A 24,255-nucleotide genomic window follows, 5' to 3' on the forward strand; every position below is an offset into this window, starting at 1 on the left:
GACCTACAATCTTAACTTGGTACTAAAAATAGAAAAATGAAAGATGGAAACTAATTTATTAGAGAATGGATTTCATGTTTAAATCAAATTTAGCTTGAATGTCAACTCTAATATACAAATACACCATTTAAACATTAAATTATAATACCCAAGATATAAAAAAAAATCAAAGATAATTCCAAACAAATAAGAAAAAGTACAAATGATATACTTTTCACCTCTAAAATTATTAGAGCAATACAACTTACTATGGTCTAATTATAATTTTCCTTTAATTTCTCCATCAACAAAACTTCAATAAAGTAACTAATTATAATATTTTCAAATTTCTCTTTTAAAAAAAAATTAATTATAATATTTTCAAATTTCTCTTTAAAAAAAACTTAAATATCTCGATTTATTGTAAAATTTATCTTAAATTATTTTTAATAATTCCCCAAAGACCGCCTTGGGTAAAGTCCAGAACAATACATCAAACTTTTTAAGCCATCTCATATTACCAATATTATGATAAATGGCTCGAGAATGGGAGCGTTCAATAAAAAAGTTTGTTTCTACATTTACACTGTTTTGACCCAAGTAAATAATTGAAGCTAACAACTGAATAATCTACAGATGGTAAGGAATAATGTAATGCTCATATTCTGTACAGATTTCCGATCTGTTTAACATACCACAAATATCTAAAAAGGACTTAAAAAGTGAGTGAATTCTTTCTAGAAAATGCTCTCAAAAGGACAAATGGCTAATTTGATGCAAAAATCGTTTGGCTTTTACAACAAGAATCATAACAAGACTTTCAAATGCCAATTTGATAGCAGCAGCTAGTTTTCAGAACTATCTAAAACCTCAAAGAAGACCAAAAAGTTGAACAGTTCTTTCCAAAAGGGCATATGCAGTTGCACTCAGATGGACCATTCTATTATAACTGATTTGATATAGAAATTTAGTATTCTTTTCCAGGAATGATGAATATCCCCTCAAACAGAGAAATGACCAAATTGATGTGCAATTTGATATAGACAAGTCCAATGAAAAAATGTGATATTGAAGCGGTTTTGAAGTTGACAAACTTTTTTCATTACTATCACATGTAAAGACCACTTGGTACTTTAATGAAAGAAACAATGCACTATTCGTTCAACCATGGTCAAGTCTACCAGTTAACCCAGCCCCACAGAGCAGAGAACTGACATTCTTAAATATTCATCACCCAGTAGCTCACAGCAATATCACAGCAATATCAGGGGAAGATGATAAGTATGGTGATAACTGGGCAAAACGTTCAAAACAAAAATAATTTAAACAATACTCAAGTGTGCTTAGTTTCTGGATTCAACTGTGTAAGAGTTATTCGCATCATTTTGGATCACACACCATGATCCATCATCAGGATGAGAGAGCTGTATAAGGAAAAATTTGATTCAATTTAGCTTCAATTTGTAAGGTCTGTAGTTTATCACTGTAAGCCCATGTAATAATCAAGACTACCCATGTGCTTAGTTTAAACAATACTCAAGTTAGCTTCAATTTGTAACTAAAATGGTAACTTTGATTGTAATGCGTTGGTCTGTAGCTTATACTGTAAGCCCGTGTTACATTCAAGACTAGCCATATACTCTATAACTCCCTGAAGTAACAGCTATCTTTGGGTTTCAGAACTTCCAGGCCAAAAAGGTAAATTGACTATAAATAAGCTTGTGAGATGGATGAATTTATATTATAAAGATTGTTTACAGTAGATTTTACCCACATTTCAATCAAGGACATTGGCTTGGAATAAATTGTCTTTATAGATTAAAGTGCTGACAATTGACCCCACAGGTCAATGCCGTTTCATCCTTTCCATTTAAAAATTACTACTTTTCTGAGTACCTTGTCCTTGAACTTGTAGTAGTTAAACCAACATGACTAAAGACAATTTATCATCGTTTCTCTCCTATGATGCACACCATACGTTGTACTTAACTGTGTTAGGACACTCAAATTCAGCACTCGGCTGTGAAGGACCTCCAACCGAGAGAATGCTCAGATGAATAGGCCAACTGCAAACTTCAGTAACTTCAGCACATGCTTGAAGCAAACAAAAAAATTGGAAACCATGTTTTGTTTTTCTTTGCAGACAATGATATTGTGTCCTTATTGCATTCTAAATTTTACTCATTGCTTTATGCTGTAATTGTGAGTTATTGAATTGCATTAACATTTGTTTATCTTTTATTTTATTATTTCATAATAGGGATTTCCCATTGTCAGTATGAATGGAAGCTAAAAATCCATGGAAAGTAATGCCAAATCTATACATGAGGTGTCAGAGCTAAAAATTATATTTCTTACTGGGCTGTAAGAAATTGCTCCAACATGCTCCAGATGGATGGAGAAAATTTGATGGCAACTTCTGTTGTTTTTCAACTTCATATATTGCAAGGACAAACTCAGTCTGTGCATTTGCAAAAAGGATAACTTGAAACACATTTGTATAGGTCAAGTTGCTTTAAAGAACACCAGCAGGCAACCATACTTCTAGTGTGCGGAAAACTACATGCTGGATATCAATTAGAAAGGTCCTAAAGATTGTTTGAAATTGTAAAATGTCATTACACATTGCTAAAACTTCTAAACCGCCAAACATAGAAATCTATAAAACTGTGTCACTTGTCATTATAAGTCAACAATCCAATATATTCGACACAATCTATCCAAATCAGCTAATCTCACAACATCGACATCAAATTGTAATAGCACAAAAAGGATTTCTAAAAGCGTCTCTTTCTTTTTGAAGTTTATCTACAAAATGTATACCAGCTTCACTTCTATACAACTCTTCATTAGAATATACTATTGCCTGCAGCCAAGGAGCTAGATCATTTGTGTCATACACAAAACACCTGTCCACAAAGTACAAATGTCTCTGTACAATACACAAGTCTCAGGACCTCCAGGATTAAAAGCAGCCAAGTCAAGCGACTTTTCACTGCTGCTCAGCTAAACAGCTGAGACATGTGAAGAAAAAATAATGTGCATTTTACATTTTCAAATTTCATCCAATTGCACCTTCGCCTTCGTAGGTCTCTCTTTGTAGCCAGTTGATCAGAATGTTCAGGATATGCCTCCTTTCTTTCTACTCCATAAAATGTAACATTAAGTACAAAAGGTTTATTTTTGCAAATTTCAAATGAAAAACAGAACCCAGAGTACAAGTACATGATAAACGCTCAAGCCACCTCATTACAATCTTGGAAGGGGGTTGAATTTTCAATAGCTATGACCAACCTTTCAACTTCTTTTTTGCTAGTATCATCCACATAATCTTTCTTGTGATACCCTGATTGTTGTTCATTGGAAGGCATGTTGCACTCCTCATGTCTAAAACAGTTCACGAGATGGTCATTTGTCATTCCTGTCACCTGCATGAAAGAATACATGATCGTAGGGCCAACAAATCGGAAACCCCTTTTAACCAGATCCTTACTGATTACTTCTGACTTGGGAATTTTCACTGGAACTTGTCTGGGGTATCTATATTTATTGACAACTGGCTTATGATTAACAAAACCCCAGCAATAGTTATCAAATGATCCACACTCCTCAATAATCTGAATTCATTTAAAAAAAACATATATCAGTATATCCAATTCAAAACATCTAATTTTCTTCCTAAAATTTACTTACAGTTGAGTGTAAAGTAATTTGATATATGCGTGACTTGAATAACATAACCATACCTTAAGGAAGTTTTTAGCATTATCCACAATCCCACGAAGCTTCCCTTCATTTAACATTATGTTGCAGATTGACTTTAGAGATTTTATTTTCTTCTCGTCATATTTTGCCACGGCAACAGGATCAAATCCTGAAAACATTTCTCTGCAAAGAATTGCAGACAGTCACAAGTTTTTTACCATAAGATTAAATAAACAACCACCTCTAAGTCTGATTTCCTTCACAGTAATCCAATGCTGTCTATTTTTCAAAAAGTTTATGCTACACTATTATTGGTATACAATTTTTTTATACAATGTGCATCGGTTTGCATTATTAAGAGAATAACCTATAATACATCTTTGCCAAAAATCTGGGACTTTTTCCTCCATTTGCTCATTTTCTTGCAGGTTATGTAAGACATTGTCACATAAAATTTACAAGCTGATACAGGATTGACGATTCTTTAGAGATAAACTGTTGATTAACATATGTGATTTCCAGATTTCTTTCTACTCCCTGTTTTGCAGTGTCCTGGTGTTCAAATATATTCTTTTTAACATATTCTTGCGCTTAATTGTGTGCTGATGTTCAAATATTTTGTTCAGATATGTTCAATGTTCCTTTTTAACATACTTTTGCCAGCAGATCATGACAGGCTATTTAATCAAAGGTGTAAAACTAAACTACCTATAGTTGTCCCTCTTGCTGAGTATAGCTGGCCAGCTGAGTTCTGCCAAAGCACCAGATAGCACAAGTAGCTCAAATAGTTTCCTGCATAACAGTCACAAGAAAAAGTGCAGAGAGACTCATTAAGAAGTTCTTGATAAAAGTCACTTCCAAGTTCATGAAAGTACTTAGGAAACTTACTTATCATCATGAACTGGTATGCCCCATTCTTCATCATGAAAAGCAACATAAGCTGGATCTATAACCACCAAATTTTACATAGAACATGTCAGAATCCTACTTGAGCATGTTAATGAAAAGATAAATATCTTCAAACATCAAAGACCTGATAATTCTTAAAGAAACCAAAAAATCCCAGAGTTGTAAGAACCTTGACAAATCAGAACCTGTCGAGAGTCCCAGATGAGCCCCAGATGTATGTAATAACTAATAAATAAGATTAAACTTGCAAAAGTATCTAAAGAATATCAAAACTGAATCAAATTAAAAATAAAGTGCAAGCTTTAAAAAGCAAAACGTAAGGTGAAAGACGAGCAATTAAATTGTGAAGACTTGGGCATAACAAAATGATAAATGTTGCATAGAAGTGATCTAGAAAAAGAAAAGGTAATATTAAAGCACGTTGATGCACGGAACAGATCTTTCCTATCAAGATGTGAGTTATACTCCAGTTCAAGAGACTGGAAAATATGATAACAAGGGTTTAACAAGTTTATTAGAAGGGAATATAGTTTTATAAATGCACGGTACCCCCATGTACCCATACAACGGAATTTACCTCTTAATTTTATTTTTTATTACATACCTCACATCCTCAAAGGCAGCATAGGAAAATGCTATGCAAGAGCACACCAAAGTCTCCCACAGGAAAAAGTCATAGACTGAGATCCCAGATCCAATGTCTCGCAGAACAACAATACCAAACAATCTACCTAAACTAAATCTTAGAACAATGACACATCCAAAATATTACATTATACTCTTAAATTTCTTGCACACAGAAAATAATGGGAAATTAAATTAAATGAAGCTGAAAATAGGCAATTCTGAAAACATTCCTAAGAGAATGTCTGATAGCTCCACCCATCACTGATAGAAATATGTGAAACGTGACTTTTTATTAAATGAGCATTATTAGTAATCTACTAATGGAATATAAGAGCTGATAAACAAACTACACTACAATAGCATATACGAGGCTACTTAATCTTGTAATCAGGAAAAATGCTTGGTCACGGTCTTACTCTAACTACAATGCAACAACATAGATAAGTTTTGGGTAATCATCAAATAGCTTATAATACTTCACCGCGTTTAGCAATGATAATTTTTTATCAGAAGCAACTTTAACCAGGCTTTGCACATACATCATGACTCTGAATAAGCTTTTTCCTGAAAAATAAAAGCAACTAAATTTCTTGGGTAGCAACTTAGAAATCACACTATGTGCAGAACCATATGAATCCTAAGAAAAGTGATCACAGAAAGAACACATAGCATGACAAGCTAAAATTTACTTAATATAACAGCCCAGAGGCATGAAAATCTGTATAACTAAACTCTTAGGGTAGAGACTCTCACAACCACCCACACACGGCAGATACAACGCAACATTTAATATTATCCTCTGGAATATCTGAAACCTAGTTGAGACTCAGATACATGCCCGTATTTCCTTGAGAAATACTCATAACATTCTCAGTGAAGCGCTTTAATGATGACAATAAAGTAATAAAACGAGACCACAACGCAGCCTTCAAACACCCCTGAATTCCCTTTTTTTCTACTTGCAATGTCCTCGAGGTCGTGTCGGTACAATCCATGCAGTTCATAACATCAAATCATGAACTCAACAACGCAGTATGTTGATTAGGATTATAAAAATTTAAAAAAATTACTAATGAAATGAGGGTGCTTGGCATATTACAGCCAACAGAGAAGGCACGCGATATGTAATGGTGAGAATATACTGCCTTCGCAAATTACACTCAAAATTCCTTCTTTGTGTGCAACTGCAACATACATCATGATTGAACAATATGAAAGGGTAAAACGTTTTAAAAATCCTTACCACTTTGAGAAGTAATCCACCCACATCTCTTCTTGGCTTCCTCGGGAGGAGGAGACATGGAAATGTCATCTGGGGCCACTTTCACAGGCTTCGGGGAACCCTGTTTTCGTCCATATTGTGCGATTTTGAGTTTTCGCTGTGCATAAAGCTCCACGGAAGCCGCCTTTTTCATTGCAGCAAGGCTGCAAGATGAGTCGGAAGAACCCTCTGAAGAAGAGCAAGAAGAGGCAGTAAGGGAAAAGCTAATGCTACCCCCTTTGAAGGAAGATGGTTTGATGCCACTGTCGAAACTGCAATTCAGCCTGGGGGACTTAACCCCTGCCACACTTTTGGAGACGCCATTTCTGAGAGGCACTTTTCCACATGCATTGGTCTTGGACTCGTTGGTTAATGGAAGAGATTTCGAAGCCGTAGCAGGCAGTGTAGGGGAAATAATCTTAGGGGAAGGAGAAGCGGGCTTGGCCTCATTGTCTGAAGGCGGGGTTTTGGGATTCTTTGATGGGTGTTGTTTGGCTGTAGGCTTTGATGTGGGTTTTGCAGGAACACCCTCCCCCGGAGAGGATGGAGTGTTGTTCCCTGCTGCGGGCCGAAGTACCGGCCTCCCTTCTGAATCTGCTATGTTTAGGGTGGCCCTTACTTTAGCTGCTCCAGACATGGATAGACTCTCACTTTTGCTATTACAAGAACTGTCTTCCAAGTTCCACTCACCTTCACGGGTACTATCCTCTGCTAAACTGGACTGACTCACAATGTATATCCCTCTTTCAGTCAGCAGTGTTTTGTGTCTGATTTGGGTGTCTCAGAATGAACCTTTTCAGTGCTTTGGCAATACCTACATGGGCGTGTGCTGATCTGGGTGTCTTTCAGAAATGTCCTGTTTTAGAACTCTGCTTGTACCCACTTGGTTAAGCTGATCTGGGTGTTCTCAAGATGTAGTGTTTGACAGCTCAGCTAACACCCACCTGGTATTACTGATCTGTGGTCCCGAAATGTGCTCCTTGGCCGTTGGCTTTGATCCTGGTGTACACTGGTTGTGGGTTTGATCTATTCTATATTATCTCCAAAATGTGTGTACTACCCTTGAAGTTTTCAGTTTGAAGCACACATTTATTGTCCTCTAAAAGCCTGTTCTGCCTGTGTTGGTCCCTTTTTGCTAGATTTAACAACCTTCCACATTCTGAAATCTGTAACGCTTCCTTGTTTTCTCAAATGGGTCTTCTAGTGGCTTGTATAACTCTGTACCCAACAAGCTCTTTGTCCCTGTTTCTCTGCTGCTTTGTCTCTCTTGTTTATCGCTCCCCTGCACTCAAAGCTAGATTTCTCTTTCCTCTACCCTGCCTTCCCCAAGCATATTCTAATCAGCATTGTCATTAACCTTTGCCACTGTTTACTCCACTAACGAACACCTATTATAATCAGATTTCTGCTCTTCCCACTCTGTATGACCCTCTGCGCCACACTTTGAACCTCAGAACACCATTTCAAAAGCCTAACAACAAACTAAAAAAGCCCACCCACCTTCTGCTAGTAAAAATCCTTCGGACAATGCATTCAATTCACATACCCAAAAAGAAACATAAAAAAATTAAATTAAACAAAAACAGGGGCTCAAAAAAATTATTTAAAGCAGGAAAGTTCCTGTTCAAAAACAAGACAGTTGTAGGATATAAGCAAATACCTAAGCCCGATGGAAATGCGTTAAGGAAGAGCAAAAGACTCGGCCAAGTTGTGGAAAAGAAGTCCACGCTAGAACTGAAATACACGTAAAGAAATTGCCAACACACATACATTTTACGCAAAAGAAGGCGAAAACCGAAAAAGAGGGAGAGGTGGCAAAGAGCTCTTTCTTCAACGGACCTCCGAGACTGTCTAAACCGGTAAACCTGTCTGCTGCCGGCCGTTGGTTCTACCGTCTCTAGCCGGTATTCTTACATGATTAAAAAAATGCACAAACCTCTAATAATATTTGTTTCTCATGGTTTTAAATATTTTGTACAGCTCTGATTTAGATAAGAGGCCAGCCCACACAACAAGGGGCACATCTATACTGTCAACGTCCCTAGTCTCGGCAATTGTTTTTTCAGAACTCTCAAGTCATTTAAATACTACCTTTGGGCTAAAGCCTTTTGCCCCACATTAGTTGGAAGGCTCTATAATTTAATATATTGTAAATTGTAGGGTAATGGGATGATGTCATAATGGAAGTGGTCCTCCCCTCATGATTGGTTGTTCACGAGTACATTTTTCGTCTGGCCTTTTTTTCTTTGAATTGTCTATGTAAGGTTCAGAATGTATCGTGTATCATATTTATTGATTAATTTAAAAATTAGAATGCAATTATTTTTTTATTTTCAATTAATTAAATAATATGATCAATGATGTATTATGATCATTGGATAGACATCGCCCCCCTCACCTCCCCTCCCCTCCCCTCTTCTACAACTGAAGAAGAAGACAAAAAAAAATCCTTTCTACATATTTCTAATATCATATATTTTTCCTCGAGTTAAATGAATCTTAAAAATGTGTATCCTGGAATTTTTCCCCTATCACTAAAAGTCTTCACTTAATCCACATTTTGATTTTTCTATAAGCTCATCTAAAAAGGACTATCTATACTTAGATATGTTCCAAGAATTGGTGATAGACATCTTCTAATTAAGTAACTTTGTGACTAACAAAATTTAGGATCATGTGATATTAATAACATTATTGATGATGGACACTTTCTAATTAACTTTGTGATTAACTAAATTAAGGAAATCGTCACTTTTATATTACATTTTTTTAGAGCCTAATGTTGGTTGGTTTTAGAAGTGATTAATGACACTATTAGTGTCTTAGCATGGTTGTTTATTTTCCCCTACTTCTATTTAGTCTCTAAATATATGAATTATAGTGCTTTAATACAAATTCAAGTAAAATATATCATGAATTAGTGTATGATTAATCATTAATACTATATTATTCACAAATGTTGTTAATCTTAAGTCATGTATTATTGCAAGATTGCAATGACATCTGGATATTTGATGTATTTTGTGATACTTATGGTCTACACGTGAGCTTTAGTAAAATAAAAGTTGTGGTTTGGTCCTATTGAATTATGTTTTTGTTGTCACGAAGGATTGCACCCTAATGCTAAGTGTAAACTTAGCAATCCTGTGAAACATGGAATGATCCTCATGCATGTGGGTTGCCTAATCTTGAGGATCAATCTCTAGAGAGGGTTGGTTCCCTGATGAAAACCTCCTAAAACTAACTAACTTTGCTGGAAAAAGGATAGAAGGTCTACTGAAAAATAAAATCCTAAAGCTACGGGAGGTGATTGCACCAAAATTATGTGATTCTATTCCTTGTCCTAAACCTATAATTAGCTGCAAAAAGACCTAAACTTGTTTCACAATTCAATAAAGACCATGAAATTCATAAATATTTCACATGTAGGTTCGAAGTTTCAATGTTTGTAGAAGGAAAACTAGGTTTTCAAAGATATAAATGACTGAAAACTTTATTCAGCATGGCATGCAACCTGAATTTAACATGAAATTTCTTGTTCAACATATCATAAAAGAGACAGAAATAGAGGATTCATAAATGAAATCACAATATTTAATCAATCTTGCACATGACAATGAAAAGACAAGAAGGTATTGAGAAGGAATATGTTGTCTTTATTGAATACCGAAAATAAATGCTATTACAATGCTTCAAAACTTGAATATAAATGAGCTACAATGCTTTTACTATTGTATGTGTAAGCAGAAAAGAAAGAACTACAATAGAATAGAAGAGAAGGAGAGACTTATAGGAGAAGTCTTTGAGAAGAAAAAAGATGAAATGATGTGCCTTTAAAGAATTGGAAGTGAGCTCCTTTCTTTATTTCTTTATTCTATCTTTATCTCTGATTTGCATGAGTTTGCCTTCTTGGTCAAATTTGCTCTAAAAGCATGCAAAACTGATCCAAATTTAGTGTAGGTGGGCCCAAACTGCTCTTGGCATGATTTGTTCCAAGCCTTAGCATTTGGACTTTGATGTTCATTGTCTTATACTGCTCTAATGAACATTGATTTCTCTATAACTCTTCAACATGACTTTCTTTTAACATGGCCAAAAATCATTGTGATAGAATCACCTTTATCTTTGCTTTAATGATTTTGTGATCTATCAAGGAAAGTTGTAACCTATCATGGATACCCTGCTCTTAAGCTGCATATTAGTGCTGCTAATATCTTTGTCTTGATCTAGCTCACTATATTATCTTCACCTTTGTAGCCTGTCATTGAAAAGGGCATGATTGTTCAATCTTCTCTTGTGCCATACAAGACCAAAGCAATTGTTCATAAAGGTCTAATATCATTGTTGTGCAAAAAGATCGTTATCTTGGTTGGCCTTTCATTTCCATCTTCTGAGATCATTGCTTGCTTCACCCTGCTCTGCTATGTGTGCTCAAGACAAATCTCTATTCTTACATGTTTTCGGTGCTTTTTGATTTCAATATTGTGACTTCTTCCAAATATGGTCTTATTGTATTGTGACTTTGTATGGTCATTATCATGTGATTATTCTTGTTGCTATAAAGGTTCACTGTCCTTTTGTTGTCTCAAAACACGTCTCCCTTTGCAAAGCATACATGGTTCTCTTATGACTATTACCCCTAAAACAAATGTTTATCTTCATGGTGTTGCTTCATGACCTTACTATCATACTTGTGAAATGATGCTCTATTATTGTGTTTGACAATGATTTATCATTTGTGGCAATTCTTTCACTATTCATTTAGACCAATTGGGACTGTCATAATACTTTCACTATCTTATTTCTCATGACTGCCTTTTAGATTGGACTTTGTCTTCTTCATTGTCTCTTAATTGTCTAGATAGCTTACCGTTCTTAGCATTGCAACAGTATCTTTTGATTGTAAATATCTTATAACTTCGCAAACAAACATTAATGGATTGTCATTGTCATGGTTGTGTATCTTTTGTGCTTGGAGGTTGTCCTTAACTATTCATACAATCACTATCACCGAACCTAAGGCTGCAACTATTCTTTTGTAGATTCATCTTTATCTTATACCTTGCAATGTGACTTATGCCTTGCTAAGGTGACTTCTTTGTATCTTGACACATATTGTTAAAGAATGTCATTGTCTTAAATAATTACTGTCACCCAGATTACTATATCTGATTTCTTTATCTTCTTTGTTAGGGTTGTTATGACTGGTGACTAGAACTTTGTGATGACTTTGAAGGATTATCTTTCATCAACAAAGCACTTTTCGTTCTTACTCTGAATCTGAACATTCATATTGTGCTTATGACTGTCTTTTCTTTGGCTGCTATAAAAGACTATATATGGCTCTATTTTGACAGTGAGATTGATCATTGTTTTGCTGCCCCAAGAGACTATAAATGGCTCTTGAAATGACCTTGCTATCTTTGTTTTATAGCTACTCCTCTCTATGTTGAATGTCACCTCTTTGATGCTTTATTTCTGACCTTAAGTTCTTAATGCAACCCTTCATTATATCTATTTATTGCTCAGATATGAATATTGTTCTTGTGTTATATGACTGTAACTTTCTCTTTATTGACAGTATCATTACCATCTTTCACCTTTGAAAAGGTTTGCCCTTATCACGTGAATGGTGCCTTGTATAGTTCTTTTTCTTTTTCCAATCAAAAGAACGCTCAAGGTCCCTTATCATGAATCATTCCTCTAAAGGTCTACTTATGGAAGTATTGGCTTGTATTAATTATTTGTTGTTCATGAATAAATTTTGGGCTGCTAACTGTTGGCAAGAGACATTGCACAGGTCATCAAGTGTTGTCATTGATGGCAAGCCAAGTCAGTAATCCCATCCACATTGTGTGATTTGATCATACTGAAAGGCAGATTGAAGATCGGTTCAAGTCCGACAAGCTAGAACAGAGTATCCGACAAAGTTCGGTATTTTGAGTATTACTTCTTTTCAGGATAACATTTTGGGTTGTGGATTTCAGGAAAGGTTGATGGATGTCTATATCATCTTATTCCAAATTTTTAGCCTTTAGTGATAATCGGTTTGTGATTTAGAAGCCTATGTGTCTTGGTTTTTGGGTTATCAGTGCAGAATGACAGTCTTATGTGAATAATCCTTATGCGGATTATGCAGAATGATTTTGGTAATTTATTTTGTGGTCCAAGTGTTTTGTCCGGCATTTTTGGTAACGTGTTATCAACTGTTTTGGTCCACACTAGTATTTGAGATCAGATTTGGCCGACAATGTGTACACGTTTCATTATATGTTAAGTTTTCTTGAGCCGACATGGAGTTGAATTAATTTCTTGTTACGGATATATAAGATCAATTGTTATGATCATTTTGGATATCGATGGGTATGCAAAAGGTGTTGGTGACTGGTTATGTGCAATTTCACATGTACAGGTTAGAGATTTGTACTCTAGATTATTGCAGAATAGTGGATCAGAGCAATATAGGGCAGAGTGTGAAAAGTTTGTAAAATATGCTTAACCAGAACTATAATTAGGCATTTGTAGATGCTATTATTTAGTTCATGTACTTTAGTGATCTTTTGTAATTCATTTATAGGCAGTGAGCCTCTCTTTCTTAGGCAATGAGCTCTAGGTAGTGTGCTTGAATGCATGTGCATTCTCATTGTAAAACTTTATATTTGAGTACACTCATTTGTGGGTCTCATCCCCACCGTGGTTTTTCCCCTGACTGGATTTTCCACAAATAAATTTTGTGTTATGGTGTTGTGGTTGATTGCTTTGTGTTCTTGCATCTTTCTTCTAGTTCAATGTATTAATTGGTTGAAATAACATATTAATAAAGTTAAAGTTTTCAAAATACTGATTTACACCTCCCTCTTAGTGTTCCTTGGTTCCAACACTAACATGAATATTTCTCACTATTCTTCACTGTATTTTGCTTATAGTTTTGTGTGTGAAAAGTGGAACTGTATCAGTATCTGCAAGACATAACACTTCAATTAAGTCATTAGATGCATGGTTAGTAAATCAATAATCAAAGAATAATAAACCATTACAAAGTGACCCATTGCCTTCTAGTAGATGCGAGTTTAGATTGCTCTCAAATTGTTAAGCTATTCAGTGACTAGACAACACCTAAATGAAGGATTTAATCTATATGAGCATGGATTTAAGCTAGATGAATGCAAGATTTAAGCTAGATGAACACATGATTTGCAAGATTTAATCTAACATGATTTAAGCAATATATGAGCTAAATGATCTAAATATGAAATAACTAATATGCAATATCTCAATGCAAATTATCAATGAACTTAGAGCAAAAATAGCATAATAACAATAAATTCTCCAGGATTTTTTGAATGAGAGATGAGAGCCTGAATTTATAGAAAATTCAGAAAGAAACCAAAGGCTGAGATCAAATGATGATGAGATGTCAAGGTTTTCCAAGAGGAAGCACAATCCAGGTGAATTGATGTGATTGGATGCTTTTCTCAGTTTGAAAGGAAATTGAACTAAAATTAAGATAAAATCAAGAAAAAACTGATTTATTCTCTATTTCATTCAATTTTAATATTTAATTGTTTTAATTGCTTTCTTTGAGATTATTTATCAATTTTTAATTTGTTTTTCAAGATTATCTCCAATTGATTTCTTTTCTCAATTTTAAATTCTTTTTTGGTCAATTAATTCCTTTTTTGAAGATTTGATGGCAAATTGATTTATTTAATTAAATATGCTAGGATATTCAATAAAATAAATAAGATAATTGTTTTAAAAATGATTTACTTCGAATGATCAATTAATTAAATAAATATTTAATTAATATTGGGTGATTAATTTGCCATGTGACATTAATGATTTTAGAAATTAATTGTGTGCCCAAGATTTATTTAATTGCCTTTGGTTAGGACCTTGGTGACGTTGTCGAGATTAGGGGCTCATAGTTTAGATGACCATTTTTAGGGTATTACATTTGCCCCTCTTTGAATTAATGTGCGAGCAGCACGTTGGTTCAAATAATAGTTGATGTCTAGGAGATACCAGTTCTAAACTTGATTGATCACGAACTAGATGAAGAGTGAAGTGTTTAGCTTGATTCGAAGCGACGAAGCTGAACAAAGTTGATTAAAGCGATACCGATCCCGAACTTGATTGAACTAGGAACGATAGAGAGAAAAGATATTGAACTTGAACTTGATTGATCAAGAAGCAGATCTTACTGATCTAGAACTTGATTGAACTAGACACAGTGAGCGAAGATAAAATCAATCTTGAACTTGATTGATCAAGATACGATGAGCGAAGATAAACTGTCCAGCTTGATTTGAAGCGATGAAACTGAACACCTGCTTAGATTGAGTGTGATCAAAGATACTCTTTAAACCCTTGATTGAGTTTAAACGAAAAATCAGCTTGATGAAAAGCGATGAAACTAATTAACGCTAAGAGATTGATTCAGACAAAGACAATATCAATTTGATTTGAAGCGATGAAACTGATATGCCCTTAGAGATTGATTTGATTCAGATGATCGAGAGATCTCAACTTGATATAAAGCGATGAAGTTGAGATGCCCTTAGCGATAAGAATTTGATTGATTTTCTTTAGTTGAAAAAGTTTTTTTTTGCTCGACTTTTGATGAAGATTTGAAAATTTTCTCGACATTGAAGATGTGAGGTCATAAGGTCACGAGTATGCCCCCTTGGGAGCGAAATTGAAAGATAGCGAGGGTACATGATGATAGGCAATTTTGAGCGATGATAAGTTGTTTGAGCACAGATTGATTCAGAAGAATTTTTGAAAATTTTGTGTTGATTGATAAGAAATTGAGCGCGAAGTTGATTTGTAGAAATTAAATTGAGATTTAGCGTTGATTCATGAGAAATTGAGTGCAATTAGAAGAGAGAATGAGTTTTTGATGAAAAGCGCTAAGTGGTCCAAACTTTGTGAAATTGACTAGAAAAATGATCTCGAATTTCGATTTTCATCCCGAAAATGGAGTCAGAATGGGCAAATTAGCTAAGGGTACAATTTTCATGACCATCGGAGCAAGTTGAAAAATTAGGGTTTTGGCTATATATGGGACAAAAGTGTCATTTTCAATTCATTTTAACCTTCCAAAGTTTGAAAATTCAAAAGGCCTTATGTGAGAAAAATGGTGGTCCCTACTTGTGAGCATCGATTCGAGCGCCAGATACGACATAATCAACCTCGACACTATGAGCCACCAGTAAGTGATCTATCTTAAGCTTGTTATTCATTCCAAACTTAATTTTTTTTGTTGATTTTTCATGTTTTTTGGCATGTTGAGTCAGGTTTTATCGTTTTGTCGTGCAAGACAGGATCCTGTCTTGTACGACAAACTGCTAAATTGTATTTTGTCATTTAAACCCATAAGTTTTGTCATTCAGGATTCACCCTTGTGTCGTACGAAAACCTTCATAAAAGCCCATTTTGTCGTGCAAAGTCTATTATTTTGTCGTTTGGGAGTCTTTTGTCGTATGGGGCTCAATCCTGACTCGTACGAGTTTCTTCTCTTCTGTGTTTTATCGTTTGGAAAACAGTGAGCATTTTTGAAGGTCTAAACTTGAAATTTTGTTTTTGTAATTGACGTAGTTGGATTTGTGTGATGTTTTGCTTCTCTTGTAGGCTTATTTGGAATGTATTATGATACTCCATCATTTGATTTTGCAGGTTTGATTGCCTCATGTGCTCTTCAGGTGTGTTTATCCACCTACCATGACTTTATTTTGGCAACTATCAGAGGTTGAATAAGCTCATATTGACTTGTGCGGCTTGACACATCTGTTGAGATTATCCAATAGCCGTCTGAATCATAGTATGCTCACAACATTGATAGAGAGATTCCATTTTGAGCATAACACATTTCATTTACCAGTTGGGGAGATGACCATTATTCCCAAGGATGTATATAGAATCCTCTGTATCCCTTTTGTTGGGGATAAGGTGGATTACGATTCAGGACACCTTCCCGGATTACAGGCAGTGAGGCGCGTCTTCAGGGATCCTGATATCCTGACACGTTCCATCAGTTGGGACATCATGATGAGCAGGTATAGTGATGAGTTTCCTCTGGCTTGTGTCCTAGCAGATTTTATCGATTGTTTTCTAATGTCGGATAGAGGTCAGCAGGGATTTCAGTGTGGATGGGGCTGGATGTTGGAGAGATCGATGGAGGCCCCTCAGAGACTAGGCTAGGGTTCTTGCATTTTAGCCCACATGTATCGCGAGATGCATGAGATAGTCTACGGGGAGGGCAAGAGCATGGCCACTGGTGTTTTTATCTTGCAGGTTTGGGCTCGGGAGCACCTCCTAGTTTGTTGACCTATTGTTGATGATAGCAGAGAGCCTGGGCAGTCGGTTGTATATAGGTATGTTGGTTATGTTACATAGCCCCATCTGGGCAAGATAGATTTTTGGCGGCGGCAGTTGGATGACCTGATAGCCGTGGTATGGAGGCCTTACAGGGGCTTAGAGCTATGGGATGACTGGAGGCTAGTATGCAGGGACCTTTTTGTTACTCGCCCTCTTATTGGCAGATCCCAGACGATAGTGGAGCGGTTTGTAGTATCACGGGTGATGAGGCAGTATGGTCGGCCTCAGGGGGTATCACAGGAGTTCATAGCATATGCCCGATATGCTAATGAGGAGAGGAAGGGATGGTCACCGAGGTTGTCCTATGCCTTGGCCATGCAAGAGCTAACTGGTCTACAGAGACTGAGATGGGATTACCTGGGTGATATTGCAGATGCAGGGGTATTACCTCTGTATAGAGATTTTTTTTGGGGTGCAAGAAGTTGAGTCCCACTTTTGGGCAAAAAGTGGAAGTGTTTTCCCTATTTTTCAGTTTTTTTGTCGATTGATGTCAAAATTTGAGGTACTTAGAGTTTGAATTTGAAAAAAATTTAGTAATAGAAAATGTAGTGCTCGGAGTCTAATTTTCAAATATGTAATTTATTTCAATACCCACATGGTAGAAATTGCTTTTTAGTAGGCACATTTAAAAACCACTTTTTCAAAATGCCTGTTTCAGGACCATACCACATTTGTGTACGACCACCATATTTTGACGTAAATAAAAGAATTTTTGCAAATCCTTCTGGGAAAAGATACCTAATACACCAAATATTGATGAGAATATTTTTTCTTATTTTTTTATTGAATATATTTTTTTTAATTAATTTTTAATTGACTATAAAGTACATTTTCAAAACATATGGTGTACGACCACCATAATTTGATCAAAAATTCATATTTTTAATTTATTTATTTTAATCGTCAAAAGAATTGTATGTAGATTGATGTCATATAATTTACTTTCAAAAAAACCTAAAAACAAAAAAGTTATTAAAGTTTTACTAAACCTCACTATTTTACATTTAGGTACCACTTTTGATTAATAAATAATGCAAAAATAGTAAAACTAATCATATCACTGTGAAATTTACATTTTTGAAATTAGGACAATGAGAACTCTAATGGGTTTTTGTTTCACCAAAAACTACGATCAGGAAGACCTTCAAAAAATTACGGCAAGGCATAAATTTGGTATTCCAATGCCTTAGCCATTTTTTTGGAGGTCCAACCATAGGCTTGGTCCCACCAAGCCTAACCCGAAGCCAAAACCGAGGCATAGGTGTGTTTCCCGCTCCATCTTTTATGAAACGAGTGCCCGTTATTTAAAATTCAAAAAACGGGCACCCGTTTTGAAATTTATAGTACTTTAAGAAACGTGTGCCCATTTTGAGAAACGGGTACATGTTTTTAGAAACGGGTACCCATTTTTAGAAACGTGTGCCCGTTTCTAAAAATCGTGCACCCGTTTCTTTACGGTGGTCCGATCCTAAATGGGCACCCGTTTTTCAAAATGTGCACCCGTTTTATTTTTATGGGTCGGGGCTCCGAAGCTAAACGGGTACTCGTTTCTAGCAGCAAATTTTTTTGCTCATAGACTTCCGCGGAATTGGGACCCAACTTCTTGCACCCACCTAGCAACATTCATTCCCTCGTTTGACGGATTCGGCTGAGCAGGCTCCTTGCATTGAGGAGGTTGAGGATGATGCCCCCACACAGGGACAGGGACAGGGATAGGGTCAAAGACAGGGCCAGAGACAGGGACAAAGAGCTGAGGCTCCGAGGCGGACATGTGGTGATCCTGGTGCTAGTAGTAGCAGGGTTCCAGCTGATGTGGGACAACAGAGGGGTGAGGGTGGATCTCTTGGGGGTATATGTGTGAGATTGGGCAGAGCTGAGGAGGAGCGAGCAGCTCCGAGACAGGTCCGTCAGCGACGAGAGGAGCAGGGTGGAGCTGAAGGTGGAGATGGGGGTGGAGAGCCTGTGAGAGAGTAGAGGACGGACGTTGGACGATCGATGAGGGTACATTTAGCGGAGCTGCAGTCACAGTTGATAGTGGCTCAAACTCAGCTGGCGGAGCGAGACTGGCAGCTTGTAGAGGTGAGAGCTGAGCCAGATCGTCAGCTAGCTGAGCTGAGAGCAGAGCGTGATCATGAGGTCGTGGCGATGAGAGCATAGCGAGACACCCTTCAGCAGGAGGTTTTGCATTAGACTAGCAAGGCAACCTACTATGTTGCGGCATATAGCGTGGCAGTTCCAGTTACACAACAGGTTGTCCCTTATTCGCAGTATATGGCATGGTCTGAGGGAGCGCGGGCACCTCGTCAGGATCTCGGTCATCGGGCTCCTCCTCCTCCACCTGGCGATGAGGGAGAGGGCGCCAGCTAGATATTTCTTTTTGTAGCAGTGGTATTTTTTTGTAGACACACCCATTTGTTTTGTAGCCATACGATTCTTGCTCCGATGGGAGTTTGTACATGTCATTTGACATCATTTTGTACTCTGACTTTATACTATATATATATATATATATACGAGATCCGATTTGACTTCATTATACTTGTGTTGATTCAATTTTTTAGATGTTTTCTATATGCTTTAATCTATATGTATGCATTTTTGATTTAGCATGTATGTAATGCAAATGATTATGGATGTCTATTTTTCTTTCTTTTCATATGCAAATAGATGAATGTGTAATGAGTAACGAGTAATGCAAATTTTTCATTTTTCTATGCAATAAGATGAATGCAAATGAGTGATAGTGAATGTATGAATCTATGTAAAATGCTTATGTATGCAGCTAACATCTCAAAACACAAGTACTCGATCGAATAAATGATGAAAAGAGACCACTTAGCTAAGAAATGATGAAGCTTCCAGCTCTCATTCATAAAATAAGGAGATCATTGTTACCATACCGAAATCACTCTAAATTCACAAGATGCAGAATGAAATGCAAAATGATATGCAAAATGAGATGCAATCCTAAACCTAGTCATTGGATTTTGAACAGCTTAATTGTCATCATTGAGCGTTTTACAACCACAACAGGCAGATTTAGAGTTCCTTGCTTTTCATGTGCAATATTAATTATCTTATCCGCAATGACCCTTTTTTCGTTCATAACCTTGGACAGATTACGCATGGATCCAGATTGCACAATAAAGAAATTCCCTCAAAACAAACAAAGAAACGATGGGAACCTCCCTATAGCATACAAATAAGCGGAGTCGAGGTATGTGAGGCGATTTCACCTTGATGTGAAGGTTCTTATCACAGACACCCAACTAATTTAGATGTTTCCAGATCATTGGGATCATTCCTACAAGCAGAAAACAAGAAAATATTATGCCCCCAATCCTTGCTCCTCTTAGTCAAGATAGACTTCCTCGAGTTACTCAGAGGGATAATAATTGAAAACCAATATAGAAGACAACACACAAAGAAAATTTCATGCATATCTCAAACAGTTTAGTGATTGTTTTTAGTTTTATTGTTTTGCTTGTGTACTCAATGATAAAACTCTTCAGTAGTCAAGAGACAGGTGACTGACTCGGAGTGGATGATTGGGTATCACTGATGTAAAGATGGCTTGGTTGATATTGTTTAGGACATGTAATGTGCTCTTGTCGATTACCTAAGACGAGGACTTTGATCAGTTTCAAGCCATGAGAGTTCCAACGAACCAGGATGTCACAAAAGTGACTGAAATATGTACAAGCGAAAGCAAAGATGCATGAAAGCGGGGATGTCAATGTTGCGTTGATAGATGGAGTGCTTGAGTACAAGAGGCGCTTGTTTGCCAGGTTTTCACCTGCTTGGCAGAGATTCATTTTTTTTAATTATTTTTTTTACCAAGGTGCCTATTTACCAGGTTCTCACCAAGGCATTTTCTCTCTTTTTTCCTTTTTTTTTTCTTTCTTTTTTTTTTTTTTATTGAATTTCTTCAGGACATTTTATGATTTTTAGGATTTTGTTCAAGACATTTTATGATTTTTAGGATTTTTGTTCAGGACATTTTATGATTTTGTTCAGGACATTTTAGGATTTTTAGGATTTTGTTCAGAACATTTTATGATTTTTTATGATTTTGTTCAGGACTTTTTATGATTTTTATGATTTTTTCAAGATATTTTATGATTTTTATGAATTTCTTTAGGACATTTTATGATTTTTTAATGATTTTTTTAGGACATTTTAGCTGTATAGGCTGCTAGAGCAGAGAATATTTAGGTGAAGAATTTCTTCAGATGGATGGTGTTGATCGGTTCATGGAGTTGTTCTCCTTCCGATGTTGAGAGTTGATAGGCACCAGAGCCAAAAGCTATAGTAACGATATAGGGACCCAACCAGTTGGGTTCGAACTTCCCTTTGTTGTCTCGAAACTGTTGATTTTTAGGATTTTCTCTTAGAACTAGATCACCAACCTGAAATTCTCTTTGTTGAACCTTCTTGTTATATCCTCTGGACATTCTCTTTTGATACACTCTGAGATAATCAAACGCCACTTGTCGACGCTCATCCAACAATTTGAGCTCTTGCAATCTAGATATTCTATAGTCTTCATCAGTAACAAGACCTTGCAAAGAAACTCTTAGAGATGGTATTTCCACCTCAATAGGTAATACTGCTTCAGACCCATACACCAAAGAAAAAGGTATAGCCCCAGTAGATGTTCTGATACTTGTTCTATAAGCCCACAATGCAGGATTGAGCTGCAGATGACAATCCTTCCCAGATTTGTTCATTGTTTTATGTAAGATAGTCAATAAGTTTTTGTTAGATGCCTCTGCTTGTCCATTACCTTGAGGGTAATATACTGATGACTAGTGTTGTTTTATTTTGAATTTCTCACAGAGTTCATTTAGATCTTTGTTCTTGAACTGTCCTCCATTGTCAGTTATAATGGATGAAGGTATACCATACCTACAGATGATATAATTAAGAATAAACAGAGCTACTTGTTTGTCGGTTGCTTTGATGAGCGGAACCGCTTCTACCCACTTAGTGAAGTACTCAGTGGCAGTCTGTTAGATGATGCAGGATATATTTGGCCAATTAGATCAAACACCCATTGTTGAAAGGGCCAGTGTGTCACAAAGGGTATGAGATCCCTTGCGGGAGCATGGATAAGGTGCCCATGCAGTTGACACTTTTCACAGGTTTTAGCAAATTTTATGGCTTCTTTCTCCATGTCTAGCCAGTAGTAGCCAACCCTTAGTAGTTTGCATGCTAAAATTAGACCGTTTGAATGGGATCCACAAACACCTTCATGAACCTCGGATAATGCACATTAGGACTCCTCAGTTTCTAGACATCTAAGCAAAGTATTATCTAAACCTCGCTTGAATAGGTCGTTAGCAATGATGACGTACCATGACACATTTCAGATTAGGTTCCTTTTTTCATTTCGGGAAAGATTAGCGGGGAGAACTTGGTCACATAGGTAAGAGTAAATGTGGCTATAATGAGATGAGTCATGTCCAATAATAGAACAGACCATCTGAGACTTAGGAGAATCATAGGCAGGATAATGTAACTCTTCCACTAGGAATTCAAAGCAAAAATTAGATTCCTGTAGTTGTGGTATAGATGCCAAAGTGGCCATTGCATCTGCTGCTCTATTTGTTGTTCTAGGGATCTGCTGAAATGATACAAAGGTAAAGTATTTCTTGAGATCATCCACCATTCTCTAATAAGGCATTGGTTTCTCATCTTTTGTCTGATATAGATCATTGATTTGGTTGATAATGAGTTGAGAATCTCCATAGATGTGTAAATCAACAATCTTCCACTCGATGGCCAACTTGATCCTGTTTACCAAAGCTTCATATTCTGCAATGTTGTTTGTGCAAGGGAAGAGAATCTTGTAAGCTTTTGGAATTGAGTATTTTTGGGGAGTAATAAAAAGTATTCCGGCACCAGAACCATGTTGAGTGAAAGACCCATCAAAGAACATCTTCCATGCTTGTTGAGTAAGGTGCATGATTGATTCATCCAAAAATTCTATATGCAGAGGTTGTCTGTCTTCAAGTAGAGCATCAGCAAGCTGGTTTGCAATAACTTGTCCTTTGATGGCTTTACGTTCCACATATTCAATATCAAATTCCATAAGAACCATGACCCATTTGGCCAGTCTTCCTGTAAGCATTGCTTTACTGAGAAGATATTTGAGCGGATCAATCTTAGCTACAAGCTTAATAGAGTGTGCCAACATATAGTGCCTTAATTTTTGTGATACAAAGACCAATGCCAAGCATGCTTTCTCTATTATAGTGTAGTTCATTTCATACGACACCAATGTTTTGCTGATGTAATAGATAGCTCATTCCTTTTTATTGTCATCTCGTTGTGCCAGAAGTGCCCCCAGTGAAGTATCTGTAGCTAATATGTATAGGATCAATGGCTTACCTTGAATTGGTGGCATTAATATGGGTGGATTAGAAAGATATTCTTTGATTTATTGTAAATGTTGTTCACAATCTTTATCCCAATTGTATTGAACTCCTTTCCTTAATACCTTTGTGAAGGATTGAGCTTTGTCTGCTAGCTGAGATATAAAACGCCTTATTGACTGAAGATGGCCCTGTAAACTTCTCATTTGACTGATATTCTTGGGTGGAGGCATTTCCATTATAGCTTGGACCTTTTCAGGGTCAACCTCAATTCCTTTTTTTGAAATTATGTAACCAAGCAATTTTCCTGATGTCACCCCAAATGCACACTTTTTAGGATTTAACCGGAGCTCAAATTTTTCCATTCTATCTAGTATGAGGCCTAGTTCTTGAATATGCATAGATCTCTTCATGGTTTTTACTAAGGTGTCATCAACATAATCTACCATGTTTTTATGCATCATATCATGAAAGATAGTGGTTACCGCTCTTTGGTAAGTTGCTCCTGCATTCTTTAGCTCAAACAACATAACATTCCAGCAGAAGGTTCCCCATGCACGCGTGAGAGATGTCTTTTCTTGATCTTCAGACACTATCTTGATTTGATTTTAACCAGAGAATCCATCCATTAATGAATACATCTCATATCTAGTGGTCATATCTACTATCATGTCAATGTTGGGCAATGGAAAATTGTCTTTCAGACATGCTTTGTTGAGATCCCTAAAGTCTGTACAAACTCTAATGGATTTTTCTACCTTTGATATAGGTACTATGTTTGATATCTATTCTGCATAGTCTATAGCTCTAATAAATCCAACTTTTAGCAATTTCTCTAATTCATCTTTGACTAGCAGTGCCACATGAGGATGCATCTTACGGAGTTTTTGCTTGAATGGTTTAACTCCTAGTGTAATAGAGAGATGATGCATGATGAGATCAGGATCTAGTCCTAGCATATTTGAGTATGTCCAAGCAAAGTTGATCTTCTTTTCTGAAAAGAGGTTGCTGAAATCT

The 24,255-nt window shown here is 36.3% G+C and overlaps 1 protein-coding gene across 3 annotated transcripts; it reads right to left on the minus strand.

Moving 5' to 3' along the window:
- Positions 1 to 2,614: 2,614 nt before the first annotated feature.
- On the minus strand, positions 2,615 to 8,517 carry LOC131077785 (uncharacterized). 3 transcript variants are annotated; one of them, XM_058015334.1, is made up of 6 exons: positions 8,142 to 8,517; positions 6,464 to 7,912; positions 4,573 to 4,630; positions 4,393 to 4,476; positions 3,726 to 3,867; positions 2,615 to 3,596 (listed from the first exon to the last, which is right to left on the minus strand). In XM_058015334.1, exons 2-6 carry the CDS (start codon positions 7,116 to 7,118, stop codon positions 3,216 to 3,218), a joined length of 1,320 nt encoding a protein of 439 aa, XP_057871317.1. In that variant the 5' UTR covers positions 7,119 to 7,912; positions 8,142 to 8,517; the 3' UTR covers positions 2,615 to 3,215. The 3 variants fall into 3 exon arrangements, with proteins under 3 accessions (XP_057871317.1, XP_057871316.1, XP_057871315.1); XM_058015333.1 differs by having other exon boundaries at positions 6,464 to 7,999; XM_058015332.2 differs by lacking the exon at positions 8,142 to 8,517 and having other exon boundaries at positions 6,464 to 8,133.
- Between the last annotated feature and the right edge of the window lie 15,738 nt (positions 8,518 to 24,255).

This window comes from Cryptomeria japonica, chromosome 10 (assembly GCF_030272615.1).
Source record: "Cryptomeria japonica chromosome 10, Sugi_1.0, whole genome shotgun sequence".
NCBI classification, from domain to species: domain Eukaryota; kingdom Viridiplantae; phylum Streptophyta; class Pinopsida; order Cupressales; family Cupressaceae; genus Cryptomeria; species Cryptomeria japonica.

Coding starts and splice junctions, on each gene's coding strand:
- LOC131077785 (XM_058015334.1), bottom strand. CDS start 7,118: ATGTCTGGAGCAGCTAAAGTAAGGGCCACCCTAAACATAGCAGATTCA. Junction 4,477..4,572: donor ATACCAGTTCATGATGATAA/GTAAGTTTCCTA, acceptor ACTGTTATGCAG/GAAACTATTTGAGCTACTTG. Junction 3,868..4,392: donor AGCAAGAGGGACAACTATAG/GTAGTTTAGTTT, acceptor AATTCTTTGCAG/AGAAATGTTTTCAGGATTTG.